The 16,513-nt window shown below is 36.0% G+C and overlaps 1 protein-coding gene and 1 long non-coding RNA gene across 6 annotated transcripts in view; both read right to left on the bottom strand.

The window, feature by feature from the left end:
• Positions 1–951: 951 nt before the first annotated feature.
• Positions 952–2,793, bottom strand: LOC144424599 (uncharacterized). Its single transcript, XR_013476828.1, has 4 exons — positions 2,412–2,793; positions 1,889–2,023; positions 1,637–1,758; positions 952–1,449 (listed from the first exon to the last, which is right to left on the bottom strand). It is a non-coding gene; the product is annotated as an uncharacterized LOC144424599 (long non-coding RNA).
• A 1,184-nt stretch (positions 2,794–3,977) lies between these two features.
• Positions 3,978–16,513, bottom strand: part of LOC120331031 (protein turtle homolog B-like) — a 76,201-nt gene continuing 63,665 nt past the window's right edge. For 3 of the 5 annotated variants that reach the window (XM_039398049.2, XM_039398048.2, XM_039398051.2), the window contains 14 exons: positions 16,329–16,443; positions 15,699–15,874; positions 14,411–14,869; positions 13,937–14,107; positions 12,949–12,991; positions 12,069–12,323; positions 11,475–11,566; positions 8,867–9,922; positions 8,160–8,348; positions 7,578–8,088; positions 7,259–7,388; positions 6,165–6,284; positions 5,706–5,761; positions 3,978–5,329 (listed from right to left, as the gene is read on the bottom strand). In XM_039398049.2, the coding sequence (XP_039253983.2) occupies positions 5,263–5,329; positions 5,706–5,761; positions 6,165–6,284; positions 7,259–7,388; positions 7,578–8,088; positions 8,160–8,348; positions 8,867–9,922; positions 11,475–11,566; positions 12,069–12,323; positions 12,949–12,991; positions 13,937–14,107; positions 14,411–14,869; positions 15,699–15,874; positions 16,329–16,443 (3,440 nt within the window). In that variant the 3' untranslated portion in view covers positions 3,978–5,262. Of the gene's footprint in view, positions 5,330–5,705; positions 5,762–6,164; positions 6,285–7,258; positions 7,406–7,577; positions 8,089–8,159; positions 8,349–8,866; positions 9,923–11,474; positions 11,567–12,068; positions 12,324–12,948; positions 12,992–13,936; positions 14,108–14,410; positions 14,870–15,698; positions 15,875–16,328; positions 16,444–16,513 lie in introns of those variants that run through there. The other 2 variants (XR_005567907.2, XM_039398052.2) reach the window with 2 other exon arrangements.

The following is a 16,513-nucleotide window of genomic DNA, read 5'->3' on the forward strand; positions in this document are numbered from 1 at the left end:
TGGAGAATCGCAGAAAAATCTCACAGACACCGTTGAAAGTCCAGATTCCGACCCTGGGTATTCCTTCCGTGCAATGAGCCAAAAATTGTCGATTCTCATTTCGTTGTGTTGCCGTGTGCAGTCCACGCATATTACCGTGCATGCTTATCCATTTCAGCAATGCTTCTTGTAAATCGACACGAGAGTGATTGTTTCATTTTCTTGACATTTTAATGTAATAATAGTCATGTTCATTATTGTGTAATAATCTGTGATTCTGTGAAAAATACCGCGGCACACCTTTAAGACTTTGGCGGCACACTGGCGTACCGCGCACACAGTTTGGGAAACCCTGAATCATAGTAACAAAACAGCTGTTTTTACGATTATATTCTTTACGTAACATAATTTATTGTGAGACCTGTGTAGACTAAATTATATTTTAACCTAACAAGTTTATAATTCACAATTACTCTATAATTTACTAGAATTATTACTTTTACTATAATTTAATTAGAATTAGACAAATGGCAACAAAACGCAGAAAAGTTGATGATAAGTGCAAAGAGTTCAATGGCGCCAAAAATATTCGAATGGAATTTTTTGAGATGCAATGCAATGAGAAAATAAATCTATATTCGATTCGAGAGATGTATCCTATCATGCTTTCGGTTTTCAACTTTCTAAAAATATGTGCGGCCCCCCCAATGACTTGCAACCCTTGATAATTTTTGCCCGCGAGCGACAAAAGGTTGCCGACCCCTGCTCTAAAATCTCACGATAATTGACAATATTCTTCGTTATCTAATCTGAGTACTGAGTAAAACTAAATAGAAACCTAATAGTGAACACAAATTCAGTCAAATTTGACAGGACAAAGTAATGCACAAACGAGATTTAAATCCGATATTTCTTAATGCGCATCCAAGATCATTTCCAATCGACTAGCCAGCGAACCAGATTCTAAGCCGTGTTACTCCACCCTCTAAGAAATATTTACCGTCAATCGCCTGGCATTACATATTACTGGAATGTAGTTGTGAAATTTTAATGCGATTTTAAGGTAAATATCACAAGAATTTTCGGTAAAATTGCTGTTGATCACCTGCGAATTTTACAGGATTTCCCTAGTAATCCTTACAATTTCTTTCCGGTAATTTTCACCGGCAATGCGTAGTAATATTAACCGACGCTAGCCTGTGAATTTACATTACAAATTAGGTGAATTTACATTCAGAACCCGGTAAAAATTACCGACAGACAGAAACTTCTCGTTGAAGAAGTTTATGCTCGCAGGGTATCCGTTCACATAGTCACTTTAAACAAGTCTCTATAGACAGCCTCTGTGAGAGAATATTCTATGGCAGAGGGGGAGTCTTTCCGGGTTAGTGTTGCCCATGCTGATTGTATTGCATTATCCATCTGCTTTTACGAACTCGTGGTATTTTATTCTCCATATCTTCAAGTTATCTGAAATGGAATGTACAAAGAGTTTTACCCAAACAACTCCAAAATTTAAAAATATTACTTAATTTTCGAATAAGATTTAACATTTTGTAGTATTCAATCAATCAATCAAATTCTTTTGCAAGTTGGAAATATCTGAAATTATTTAATTGCATGTACTAGCATTCATTACATCTTTCACCTATCCCACCTTTCTATAAACTTTCATATTTTCTTTTCCTCTTGGAGTTCAGGGACAAAAATCTGTGGGCAATCAATCGATACAGACTTTTCCAGTATTACCAAACTTTGTAGATCAGATGGAAGAGGTACCTGAAATAGTATTTAAATGGAATAAAATTAAAAGTCCCTAAATGATAAAAATTACACTCCTAATATTTTATTGTCAGAGCAGATGAGAAAGGTTCTCTTCTAACAATTTAAAATTAACATTATAACTAACCTCAAATACTTCTTCCTTGAAATAACATGTTAGTAAGAATCTCAACTATTATGAAGCCTTAGACATTGAATTTTTCACAGTTCAGGGTTGGGGCAGACAATTTGTTCATGCCTGCATAATCAGATTCTTCAGTTTCTAAAGAGAAAACACTGTTAAAAAGAAATGTATTCATTCCCCAACTTCATTATATGTAATAGACTTTGTTCAAATTCGGTCTTATTCAAAAGAGAAATTCAACTATATTTACAGAATTGGTTCTGGTAAATATACAGAATAAGATAGATAAATATTGTTTTGATAAATTTTCTATTCATAGTGTCATAAGTTAAAAGGAAATCTAGTGTTTATATGTCAGATAAATGTGAATTGCCTAAAATTGCTCTTTTTAAAATGAAACTGTTCTGAATTAGTCCTAGAATCAATAATTTAAAATATCATAATCAAATACAAATCTGTCTGTCTGTAGATGATTTTCAATCACTGAATCAGTATATAATTATATGAGTATATAATTAATTGATACCTGTTTATTTTAATGCCATATTCTTCAAGCCACGGTTTTGGGGTGTAGAGCAACGTCACCTCTCTCCCTGTCTGCCTGTTCATGTGTTTCCTGTAGTCCAGCCTGCACGTAGTCCGAGTTTGCGATCATCATAAAGCTATTGATAATTTGACGGTTTATCTTGATTCAGTAATTAGATGCTAACATTTCAAAGTCTAGAGCTGTGAAGAGGGCATATTCAGATATTGTATTGCCATTTTAACATTTGCCAGTCTACTGACAATAAAAATTCAGATTCGGAAATACGAATCAAGCTCTGGCTGTGTTAAATATCGCCAGGCGTAACATGGATCTGCGGATTTACTGATGTAAGCTAGTCCAACCAACCTTATACCAGTACCGTATACCTGTATACTGCTGTACTGTTATAGCCAGTATGTATTCAAATAAATATATATATATATATATATTAATTCAGTTATTGGTACGGTAGATCTTACCCTACTTCCCGACTGTCCCATACTGCTATAATCACACTGAACAATACATTAATAACCAGCACTAAACAACACGACACCTACACTGACATTATTGAATCTAAGATGCATTGCCTTACAGAAATACTGCCAACGCAGTACTGCAGTAATAACAAAAGCGACCAAGATATAACTGTCGGCCGACCAAATATCGAAGTCCAAAAGTCTGGAATTCATCAAATGTCAAATCAAACGGACAAATTAAGAAGTGAAGCAACAAAAAAAACGCGCGTGATTAATTACGCGTTTGAAATATAGCTTCTGATAGGCTGCTATCCTTAACCAATGTGCGCGCGCAACATTGACTAACGCCACGCCTCCAATGTCGGTGATCATTACCGACATTTGTCGGTGAATCAGTTTACCGACCTCATTTTTTAATTTTTTACCCCTAAAATGACGGTAAAATTTACCGAACATTTCTTAGAGTGCACTTATATTAGGTAGAATCTTACTTCAGACAAATTTCAAGGTCTCGGTTCACCGCGAAACAGTATATCTTGATTATTTAACTCTTCAAACCGTTACACTACTTTCATTTGAACTAAAATTTTATTATTAGACACGGAGTGGACCTGTGGATCGTTTTGTCATTTTGTATTCTTATTCTTGCTGATTTGAAAAAATCGCTTAACTACTGGAATAAATTATTTTGAAATTTCCATTGTCCCGGAGGGCTTTTACTTTGATTTCTTTCAAAAATTTCTGTTGGCTCTAAGAGATTCGTTATTTGTGTTTGATGACGTGATTAAAATTAAAGTACGCAACTTGTGCCGGTTTCGCGTTCGCAATCTGATGGCGAGGCGGTGCCGGTAGTCTACTGTGACAGATTGCATACCATGCCGTGCCCATATATTTGAGCGGCATTATCTTATACAACAAAAAGTCTCAAATCACGGCCGCGAGTCCTCAACTAAAACTTGAAATACTAGGGGTAGCAAAGTAGCAAGTGATTACTCACGAGGTCATAACCATCGTGAGGTCAATCTTTGCGACAGAGATGTCTCCAGATTTCTTTGATGCTAATATTTTATACCAAGGAATGATCATAAATAATTTCATTTAATATTTATTTGAAAGTAAAACCAAGAAATTTAAACATGAAGTAACTTATTTGTTCAGTTGAAAAGAAAAACAAAAATAGAACGAGAAGCAACTTAATAACACAATTTTCGTTTATGACAACATAATCTCTAATGAACAGTGAAAATAGGGCAAATATATTTGGCACACCTATAACCATCATATTACAATAACACGTTGGTAATTTAAGGACGGAATTAAAGACTAAGAAAGTAGGTAATATGGTGTAGCTTGTGCAACAATGTAAGATGTGTCAAATATGTTGCCTAGTCAACGTATGCGTATAGTAAGAAAACTGTCGAATAATTCATTCAAAAAGTAGTGAAGAGTAGCGGTTTGAATTTTGCTTCAGAAACTCTTTTAGCACGTGACTTATGACGTCACGAAGTCTATCATGTGACGAAATTACGTCGCGGTTCAAATGTGTATATGAGTAGAATACTGTATTTGCACTCAATTGGTATTATTTAGCATTTATTCATACGAGTGAAAGAAAATCAATTATAACTTAAACAAACAAAAATATGTTAATAACGTAACAGAACAAGAAAGAAAGTAACGTAAGAAACTGATCAAGAAAAATATCATTGATTCACGGTCGACCCAAAAATTATTATAAACTCAGACGAATATTGCAATTTTTGAAATAAACAGCTCATTGAATTTATGAAAAAAAACATGAATGGTCATATGATTATAATTCTTCAAAGCTTGTTTTTCCCTCTGAAACTAATTAAAATCCCCCGATAATTAACTAATTTCTAAATACTGACTTGCTTGTATCTGCCATTCACACTTGGGCCAATCATGAATCAATGATTCGATTATGCATTAATAAATAAAATCGATGGAAAGGAATAGTAAAATGCGGAACTTATTTTTTCAAAACTTAAAAATAACGAAATAAAAATGGGAAAAGAAAAAATCAAACGAACAAGTTGCGTTGTACAATATTTTGGTCATGGAGTGACCATTATACGGTAATGCGGCGAAAATTTTTTCATTTTTATTCATAATATATTTTATTTAGTATGAAAAAATAAATTTTTTTTAACATATAAGTGACAGCTAGTTTATGTTAGATCGAATATAAAACATAGGTAAAACATGTTTTTATGTTATATGTTTTCTATACTCATGTTTGGTATTGTGCAATATAAAATATAGCATCGATTTCAATTGTAAATAGACGTTCGGTGAATAATCTCGCGGATTTCTCGATTCAAAACATCATCTTCGATACTTTTATGACGTCAACCGTCTTCATCAAGTTGTTGAAGTTGTTGGTAATGAAGAAATTCAGCTCGAAGAGCGGCGCATCTTAAATAATAGTTCGTTTCACATTATGGAAAAAATTCCAGAAAATATTACACCCATTCCCTTATTATAGATGTATTATATACGGTGTATATATGGGCTGTGAAGTCGGAGTCAAAATTTTGAAATCGCCGGAGTCACAATATCCGGCCGTATTATGGAAGTTCTAAGCGTTCTAAACAGTCTTTTGAAGATTTCAAAACGCCAAATTTTCAGAAAATTAAAATTTGAATATATCGGAGTTCGGATACGGAAACATTTTAGTAAACAGCAGTTGGAGTCAATTTTTTTCTAACAGTACTGGCGTATATAATGAAGCTTAAGCTATAGTATATAATAACATCAATCATAATTGTGGGGCGAAAAATTAGTAACGTACCTGCGGGCCATGCTTTCTTTAGAATAACTCGGTCCAGCTGTAGGTGGTTGTTGAACCTGTGTCAAAGTAAATTTTTTTGTCTTATATATATGAATTTTTAATTTATTATTCGTTTGTACCTGATTGCGCTGTTTTCTTGCTCATTTATGATATTTATTATTCATTAATGGGTTTTCTTTTCGAAGTTGCTCATGAAATCTATTATGCACCCGAAATGACCAGAGCGACTCTGGTTCCGGTTTCATAACCTTTCAAGTCTTACTTCGACAAAGAAGGAGAACTCAAAAACTCCAGTGCTTGCAAAATTCATTGTTTCACTGAAAAATCAATTTCCCAACTCCGGAGATTGGAAGAGGTGACTCTGACTTCGGAAAGCAGTAGAATACAACTCCGACCCCACGGTCATTGTTTTGAATATCTCAACAATGTACTTTGGATATGATTGTGAGTTTTTATTACCTCATGTAAACTCTCTTCTCTCGTTGTATTTTCCAATATGTCGGCTGAATGAGCTCGTTGACGTTGGTGGGGTATATTGCTTCTGTCTTTTGTTATTTTGTTTAATTCGTCCAAGAGTTCCTGAATGAAATATAATAGAATTTTCTTAGTTTGATAGGGCTGTTAATATAATATATCCAGCGTAGGGGTGGACGAAATCGAATATATTTTTTTTCAAATCGAATAATTCGCATATTTTTAACGAATACCGAAGAAACGAATAACGAATATTTTTTTTATACATAACACGAGTCCGGAACGTCGTAGATCGATACCTTCTTTGGGAATTGATATGATATTTTATTTTTTAAGATTATTTGATGAAAGCAAGCAAGGTCACTGACATAGGATAAGGTCTCTGAGTCGTGATCTCCGAGGGAAGTTACGTACGGGCGATTACTAAAGCGCCAAAAGCCATTGAGACTATAAAGAATTAAAGTGTAGAATTGCGCGTAAGTTAATACCGACGTGTCATGTCAATATGAGGTAGCGCATTCCCTATAACCGAAGTCCTTGGGAAACAAAAGTGGGTAAACTGTTTTTGTCTGGTAGATAGTAGATACACTGACTTCAAACGAATGAGAGCTCACTGAAAACAATTTTTATTTCAAAAATTTCAGAAGAAGACATTATAATATCTGTAAAACAAGAGAGCGATGCCCAAAATATATGGACACAAATGCCAAGACGAAGTATCACGGGTATACAATCTGTCACAGTAGATTACCGGTACCGCAGTCATCACCGATTCGCTTCACCAGTCCACTAACGCGACTCGGAACCGCCACAAGGTGGGCAATTTTAAATTTTATTTACGTTGAATAAAAAAAAATAACCTTCTAACGGAAAATGCATTTTTTAACCACTGAAAATTTCGAAGCAATTAGTCCGGTAGTCAATGCTATTATTATAGAAAAGCTATTATTTCACAATCAGAAGAAGAAAAGAAATACTAACATTAGCAACAAAGTAACAGAACGATCCATACGCATGTGCATTTAGTGTCCAATAAGCACAGGACGCAAGTCCCACACACATAAAAGAGTCATACTTACATCTGACACTGGTCCTGATTTTTTGAGAGTTCCAAAATGTCTGAGAGCTTCTAAGATTTCGCTTTCCATCGCTATTTCTGAATCCCATTCGTAATTATCTTCGACAGATGAATTATCTCGTCTTGGTGGCCTGTCCGAATGCGTAGACTGTTAAGAGGGTCGTGTACTTACTTGTCATATATTTCAAAAATTCAGAAAAATATACTGGGCTTTGGACAGTAATTGTAAGTGCAGTCCTCAAATGTGCGAATATTCTATAGGTAAGTTAGAACCGAAAAATGCCTAATATTTCACTGATTTTTTTTATAGTGCTTCATACCTTTCGTTAGCAAGTCCGGGGAAACGTAAATGCAATGGTGAAGTGGCGTTATGATTGTTTGTGTTACTGTGAGCGATAGGCGACGTGGATGAATTGCTTGTGTCTTGACTTCCATAGTCGCTACTGCCCAGTGCTAAAGGTGGTGAGGTAGGAGGATCTGAATCGCCATCAGATCTTAATTTCACGTGCCGGAACGGGGAACCGGACTTCGTCCCCGTGGGTGATAAAAGGTGCCTGGGCCTGGGTTTCGTTACGGTATGGGGCTGATGCCTCGGTGTAAATGTTCGATGTTCTTGATCCTGGCTTACGACAGTATTCGTTTTTCTTGTTGGTGACAATTTTCTCGTCGTTAGTCCTCCCTTGGCACTGTCACTCGTTGACATATTTCGTAAATTATAGCGGAGATCAAGCGCAGAATTTCCACTAGATGGGGTCGTAGTGCTCCCCGCGTTTGTTGCAACCGTCGGAGGAGATTTGAGACGCGTGGAGGGACTCATCAGCTCACCACTACCTTTTGTTGAAAAATAAAATTATTTAGAATAGACACAGTAATAAGCTACAAAGAATGATGACGTCACTCACTCACTGACGTCACAGGAATGCATTCATTGCCGTTTGGGTCTTTTACAAAGCGTACTTCAATGTCGCTGTTGCTGCAGTCGATTTCGCATGTAGATTGAGGCTGATGCCGATCAGCATCTGGTTGAGGAGAAATAGGATGCGTTGAGTGTGGAGTATGAGTATGTATTTGAGGATGTGGTTGCTCAAAACCTAAAAAAACAGGCAAAAATAGTACAAATTGTTTGAGATAAGAAATTTCTAGCGTGCCGTTTTGTCGGGAACATGTTGTGTAACTTTTTACATGCAGTGGTGTATATTTTCTGAACCTGGTGGCATAGGTTACGTAGTAAGCAACAGTGAAATGATATTTCGGCACGTAAACGTACGAATAACACAGCAATGAAGAGATTTTTCAAAAATTAATTTATGTGTCGCGAGGTTACTGGGTCCATTATTGGGCAATAAGTGTACTCGTATACATGGATCGCTTGGCTGGATTCTTGTTGTTGTTGGGGTTTATCTTGCTGTTATTGTTTTCCTTTTTTACAACTAATGCCCTAATTGATTTCAGACCTCCAGTGCATAAAGAACTAGAACAAAACTCGATATTCCACCCTAAAATTATAGTATTCGTTTTAAAAGCTTTTACAAATCATTAAATAAGAGCAATTTATACCCAAAATGAATTTACGTATTCGAGAAATAAAATTTGCTTAAGAATTCCATACCTTGAGTTGGCGAAAACAATGATAGTGGTTGATGATGTCCATAAGTATAACTTGCTCTTGATCGTGATAAGTTATTTGAAGATGGAAGTGGATTGAAATGCCCAGGGTGGTGTTGAATCCCACTATGAAGAGTTTGGGGGTGTGGTGACAGTGAATATCGAGTCCTACTAGGTCCATATTGAGGGTATTGATTTGGACTTGGGTGTTGATAGTTATGATGAATGCCTTCGAACGGGGGTCTCCCTATTTTTCTATGCGGGTGTACATGATGCCTAGCGCTTTCGCTCCTGTTACGAGCCGGATTCAGCATTCGGGCTTGTTCGTGTGTAAGAGATTTCGACTTTTGTCTATCGTCAAAACTCCTTATATCGTGGTGACGAGTAGGTGACCCAGAATACGAAACAGGTGAAATTGGGTCCGTAAGGGGGTCATATTGTACATTTTTACGAGCTATCACCCGATTGGGGGACACGTCGGGCGATTGGCTATCGTTTGGGGATGATGCATATATTGGGTCTGACGTTGGCGATGTCCAAATTGGACGATCCCCTCCCCGGTTTATTACGTCATCTGTTTTGTTATTGTTATTCATGACGTCACAACTAGTATATTCGTCATTATTTTCAAATTGAGATCTGTTAAAAGATCGCTGCCGATATGACGAATTCCACTGACGCCGAATAGGACTGGATGTTTTAGGTCCTGTCCGGTCCAGACTGTCAGAGGACCTGTGTTTAATTGTTCCAACCACCCCAAAAACAGGACTCTCAGAGCTATCGCTAGGTGGAGCCCCGTTCGATACAGTTCTCAATTGCTCAGAACTCGAACTTTTTTGACTTTTGCGCTTTATCACAATCATTCGTCTTTGTTGCGTTGACCCAGGGCCGTCGTCAATGGGTCGACTGTATAAACGAAATCGTTTCCTTGACGTTTGTGGACCATCTATATCAGCCGGTGCTGTAATATTGAGATTGTCTGGTCTTGTGATTACATTGTTTCGTTCTGGAGAAGTTGACGCAGAACGGGTTCCACCTCGGAGTGGTAACTCTCTATGTACTGTAAAAAAGAATAAGTGGTATTTTTAGGATTACCATACGTACTTGGTTTAGTCGGGACAGTCCCGATTTCAACAAGTTGTCTAACCGGTAGACATAAATATCCCGGTTATGTAGCATGACAATCATAATGTATTATTTTTTTGAAAATACTACAAAATTTTAATTTCACCATTAATCCCCAATCATTAATCAAAAACCATTCATTTTACTAATCGTTTTTAATAGTCTATTAAGAAAAGCTTGCATACGCCAAGGTTTTCGTTATTAAAATTTGATTTTTTCGGAGTTCGGAGCTGGGATCGGAACCAACAAACAACATTTGAACAATCTGAACGAATATTTTAAAAACCCGGAATCAACATTTTTCTAAATCCGAAATCGAGGTTAAAATGTTTCTTCAACTAGGTGTCGTTACTCTGACGCCACAGTCGTAATTGTAATTGTATATAGAAACCACGTGTGAGATATCTCGATTTTATTCGTCAACCATCCTATGCATTTACATAGGTAAAAATGTAACATGCGATGTAAACTTCACCGAATAGAGCAGGCCTGCAAAACTCAAATCACCACGAGGGCCACAAGCATAAATCTGAAGGCCCGGAGGGCCGCAAACTTTGCCACATACATATTTCACAAGATGAACTACAAATCAAAATAATATTGTGAAACAGTTAAATTTAATGAAACACTTTCATTACCGGGGAGCTTAAAAATATGAAGAATCTTATTTACTTGAGTAAAAACAAGGTACAGTATTTTTGCATATGAGATGGCAAATATGTATTTAGTGGTTCATCTACCTTGAAAACCCACCCATCATTTTCAATATTTCTTTTTTATTATAATTAAGTATTGCGTGTTGCAGTATAAACTGACTGCAGAAAAATATTTTACTCAGGTTTTGTAAAATCGTCCCAAATATCTGTATGACAATTTATTTAGTCATATCTACCATTATTGGATATTTTCATTGTAGGCTAGACAAACAATCCGTTCAGTAGCAATAGATCTTCCTCTGTTGTACTATTTTGACTGTTAAATTACATTTTTCTACAAAATCTGCTCCAATTTATTTGAAATTTTAAAGTAAATAGCAATATCTTTTGTGCGAGAATTTCTGCACCATTCATAAATGTAGGAATTGTTTTTTAAGTTCTAAATTTGAACAAAAAAGGAACTTCAGTTTCATAAACTGGGGGGGGGGGGGGTGAATGACTCGCGAAGGGCACGCCAGTTTCACACAAAGTTCGATATTTATTGAAACTAGTGCAAAACATGAATTTCACGATTTCGAATATAATCGGGGTAGCGGCGCGCTTGCATAACAATGCCGGCTTTGATTGTTAGACCCGAGAAGTGGCGTGTTTCGAAATCATACGCGGGCCGCACAGAAGTATCTAGCGTATGTTGTGCAGGCCTGGAATAGAGATACTCCGTAATTCTGAACGCATCAGATTGGTACGTGTAAAAACATCTGTTTGAAAAGAGCATTGTCCAGAAAAAATACAACATGAAATAGAAAAATGGATAATTGCACAAAATATTACCTCTGTGGTGCATATAGTCTGTGAATGATCTTCTTTTATATTGAGCTAATAATACTCGAGCAGCAGTTTCTCTGCGTATTCGTACAGATGACCTGTGAGAATTGAGTGAGAAAATATTTACGGATCAATTTGATTTCAATTAAATAATTTATTGATTTAAATAATTGATCTAATTTAAATAATTTTTTTTTTTCTACAAACTTTTGCAGTCAATATATTTTATGTTAAACCAATAGTTAGATCACTTGTTCGAGTCCAGCTGAAGGGAAATACCGAATTAGACTACTGAACTACCGTATTTTAAGCATCATAAGACGCACTTCAAATTTTTTTTTTCCCTCAAAAATCGATGTGACCCTTATATGCCGGTGCGCCAAATGTATGGATCAGGTAGTGCTTTATGCCTTATCGCCAACACCCAAAACCAGTACTGCTTTAAATACCACTGCGTCTTATAGTCCAGTGCGGCTTATGGATAAAAACCCAAAGGAAGCAATGTATTGATTTTATTGTGCTGATCATGCTAACGTGCGCCTTATGGTCCGTAAAATCTAGTCATATTCAGACCGAATACCAGTGTATAGGTAATCATACCTTCCGGAAGATCTTGTTTCTGTCCTCGACTCAATATCATTTTGTCGTTGTCTTTGAATGAAGTCAGAAAATATTTTCTCAGACTCTTCGTCGATTTCGTTTATAAACGGTGTCTTAACGTCATCATCGGTACTGGTTGATTCGAATTCGTTCCGATTTCCAGTATTACCATACATTCCGTTGTTTGTCAGATCGACTACGGTTGGTTGGTGATTGGTATTACCAGGCCTACCATTCATTGTTGGCTTGGTATGACTAGAAATAGGCAATGACGTTAAAAAACACGACTTTTATCAAGCGATTTTTATCAATGTAGAAAACGTCTTATTGGTGGGAGTTTGCCAGATGAAATAATTGATAATGCATGCCTGCTCTGGAGCAAGCCGTAATTTTGAATGAAAAGTGTCATCTGGTCCTGAGCAATTCAAAAATGCGATCATGGCTTCAACGCTCTAACTCTCTACATAAATTTAGACAGTCAACCTGCTGATGATCTCGACACTGGACTCAAAATGTCGGAAACCAATTCGTCATCGAGACTCTATGATGAGAAGTATGACAAATGGTACAAGCGGGAAATGTAGGACAAGTGGTACACTAAAACAACGAAAGATACAATTTGGAAACACCGTTACCAAAACTTGCCTGATTGGATTTCACGACTCCAACGACACTATCGGCACTAAATTCCGATCTCACCGCTTTACAGAGAAATATATGACTGTAGCTGAAAAATAGCTGTGAGTGATCGTTCGAAGTACGGATCGTTCTCAAGTTTGGCACCAAATTAAGATTTGAAATTTTGTCAATATATTCGGAAATAGCTATTTTAAAATATAATCAGCTCAAAAAAATTAATATAGATTCCATGGATACTAACCTTATATGGTTTGAGGTATTTTCTTGTGAAGTACTTTCCTCTCCTGAATACAAAAATAAATAATCAGATAAGTAAAACGACAAAAACTATAGAATAAGAAGTAAAATTGCGAGACAATAATTTGCTATCCTAGACATCCGAATCCAATTGTTACAATGCAATGAAAAAAACAGCTTTGTTCTTTGCAAACTTTTTCTCAGATTTGGATATGTCAACAATTTTGAATTTAATTCAAACCGATGTTTTGTAAAAACTGGCTCAAAAGAATGGACACGAAAGCCATAACAAAGTAGTACGGGTATCTTATTCTTTCTGACTCCGCCAGACCATCGCAAAACCGCTACATGGTGCGGAATTTTTAATTTTGATGACGTCATAAATAAAAGTAATAAGTTAATAACCTAAATAAGCGATAACAACAATTTCTAACCACCGGAAAAGCGGGTCAAGTAATCAAATGAAAAAGCAACACGACAGATACCGACGAAAATAATAACATTATCACAAAAAGATCTATTTTCGTGTCCAAACAATCTGAATGGAGATGTACTGGTCATCCCCGTCTCAAACCATCATTATAATTCATCGCATACAACAATCTGTTTTTTTAAAGTACCTTGGAAGAATTTTAGCCTAGTCTATCACAGCTATTTCTGCACTAATTTGTCATTACTGCAATTAAATTAAAGCTCCTAGGAAGACAGAGTGATCATTGGATTATCTGATTTATATTAAGTTTCCGAAACACAACTGAAAACTAACGAATAGAGAAAACGCGAAAACGAGGTAATGTTTACGACCACGCTTGAAAATCTGTCTGAGTGAGAAAAGTGTCTGAGCGGATGCGAAAAGGAAGCATTGTTAGTTCTCTTTTTGCATCTTGGTGATTGGCCAATGTCACGAAGTGAACCAGGAAGTTGATACTCGGGGAAAGGTCCATTGGGCTGATATACAAACTATTTATAACTGTCATGAGTACCATACGTACCAGATTTAGGTTTCTTCTTTCTGTTTCTTCGTCTTTTACAAAACCATATTATAGCTATTACAATGAATAAGATGACCAGTATAATCGCAGCCAACACACCAAAAAGTATAGGATGTGCAATGAAAGCAGCCGTTTGTATAATACCAGTGTAGCAAGGATAGGCGTTCAAACCTGTTAAATTATTAAAAATAAATGATAAATAGGGTATGAGTGCTAACGTGAATTTAACGGGGTTAGGTTGATGAACCCAAAATAAAATACTGTGTTACTGTGAAGGATTTCGATCTATGAATTATGCTAAATTGCGGTAAATTTTCTACTTTTGCCATATATTTCTGAAAACACGAGGTTTCATTTGTAGGTACCTAATATTCTATATCTTATTTTTGCCATCATGGTGATCTGAAGCAAAGAGCGTCAAACTAAACTTGTCGGAAATCTCAAGTCAAGACGAATAGAAAAAAAAATAGTCACCTTTTGTAGAGATGGACACTGGACTGCTTGGTGGACTGTACACATCTCCTTGAACCGTCAAAATACGAAAATCGTATAAAATATCCCTGTACAGTTGATTCGGCTTTAAAACCACTCTCGTAATGTTATCGTAGGTCATAGTCAACGATTCCCATTTGTTTTTAAGCGGTATTTTTGTTGAAGTTATAGATCGCTTTTTTCGAGAGGTGACGTCATATACTGTGACGTCACTATTACTTTTTGAAAGATTTCGTTCCACTTTGCCATTGTCAACTCCGGTCCATCTGTATTCTAATAAAAACCATACTGATGTGTGAGATGCTTCTCGCTTGTCTTTCTGTCGGTATATCGTTGGTTTTCTCCAGGATAGCTGAACCAAATCATCGTTGGTTGTACTGGCAAATAGAGATGTAGGCGGTGATAATAAAACTGTGTTGCTGTTAGCTGGAAGTACGATATCTGTAAAATATATTTTCAATTTTTTATGTATGTTATAGGCTTAGATCGTGAGAATGCGTGAAAATAAATAAAATAGGACTAACACAGTTTAAAAAAGAAATAATTTTGATCAAATAATTCAGTTTCTTGCGAGTGATAATTGGACTAACGGAGTGCGGTGGTCGAGCTAGTGACGTTAGGAATTAACTTTGTTGTCATTAAAGGTTGCATACCAGGCATTTTGGTTTGTTTTTTTTTTGCTTTCAAACTCAACTAGTTTTATAGAATTTATTTTGTTGGGGATGTCCAAGAAATTTGCTATTCAACAGTATTTTTGATATAAAATATTGATATGACTATACTGAATTGGATTATTTTGCTTAACAAATATCCATAATTAATTATCGTAAAAAGTGCTGTGGTGTCGAAGAAAATCTCCTAATGACACCGACTCCTGGTTAAAATAAATTTGACTCTACTAAGAAAAACAAAGGCTGAGAAAATAAAATCCAAATCCACATTCGACTCGAAATTAATCAAATTTCGACAACAAACACATTAGCGAGAAGCCTCCTTTACTAGACTGTTAAGAACGCTTTTTAGGTTTCGAAAGAAAATTTAGACCTTATTATCTATCACTAATGAAAGTATGAAATTCCTTGTTCGACCCTCGACTGCGTGAAATTCAAAATTTTGACTCTGGATCTGAATTTAGTGAAAACATGCTGAACTCTGACTCCGGCACCACAATCCGGATAGGGAATAGTACAAAATATACTCTTCCAATAAAATCAATTTTTCTATTCCATTGAACAAAAAAAGTTTTTTCGTAACAGCACGCTTCACATACCTTTAGTCTTGATAGTTACAGTATCACTGAATGGTCCACTCCTGATTTTATTTTCTGGTAGTACAGCGATTTCATACACAGTATTCGGCAATAAATTTTCCAATATCGCAACATTACGATTCCCTCCGACATGGTACGTTTGCCACGATGGATCAAGATTCTCAATTGGTTTATACCTGAAATAAAATAAAACTGAATAATAGAGAAGAGAGAGATAAAACTGTTTGACTTTATGTACTTTTATTTTCATTATTCTCTCTAAAACTAATATAGTGTTTTTCACACTGAGCCTCAGGCCCCCAAAGGGAAGGGTACGGAGCAGTACTTTGAGGGCCACAAATAAAGGCCTTCACTGGTAATCATTCGCGATATCTACATAAGTTTAAAGCAAATAGACTGTTATTTGAATGTAAAGCATTTTTGTTTTGCTTTCGTGGTACGTTTGCTTTCGCTTCTTCTTATTATGAAACGATTGACATAAAATACTGATCAAAATGCGGTGAAAGCAAAACTAGATATTTTTATAAAAACAAGTCTTTGAAAGAGGACAACAGAACAACCCAATTAATTGCACGTGAGTTGTTGTTCAAAGACTTGGATGCAGAGACAAAATAGTAACAACAAACATACCAAACCATGAATCTTTGTGGGTGTCCTCCATTATATCCGGGAATCCATGATACTTTGACTGATGCGTCGCTTACTGCTCGCACTGTTACGTTTTGTACTTTATGTGGACTTGTATCTAGAATTACCAGAAAATATGTTCAAAACTGAATTCATATTTTTAGTTTATTTAAAATACTGAAAAATAA

Source organism: Styela clava, chromosome 6 (genome assembly GCF_964204865.1).
Source record: "Styela clava chromosome 6, kaStyClav1.hap1.2, whole genome shotgun sequence".
Classification (NCBI taxonomy): Eukaryota; Metazoa; Chordata; class Ascidiacea; order Stolidobranchia; family Styelidae; genus Styela; species Styela clava.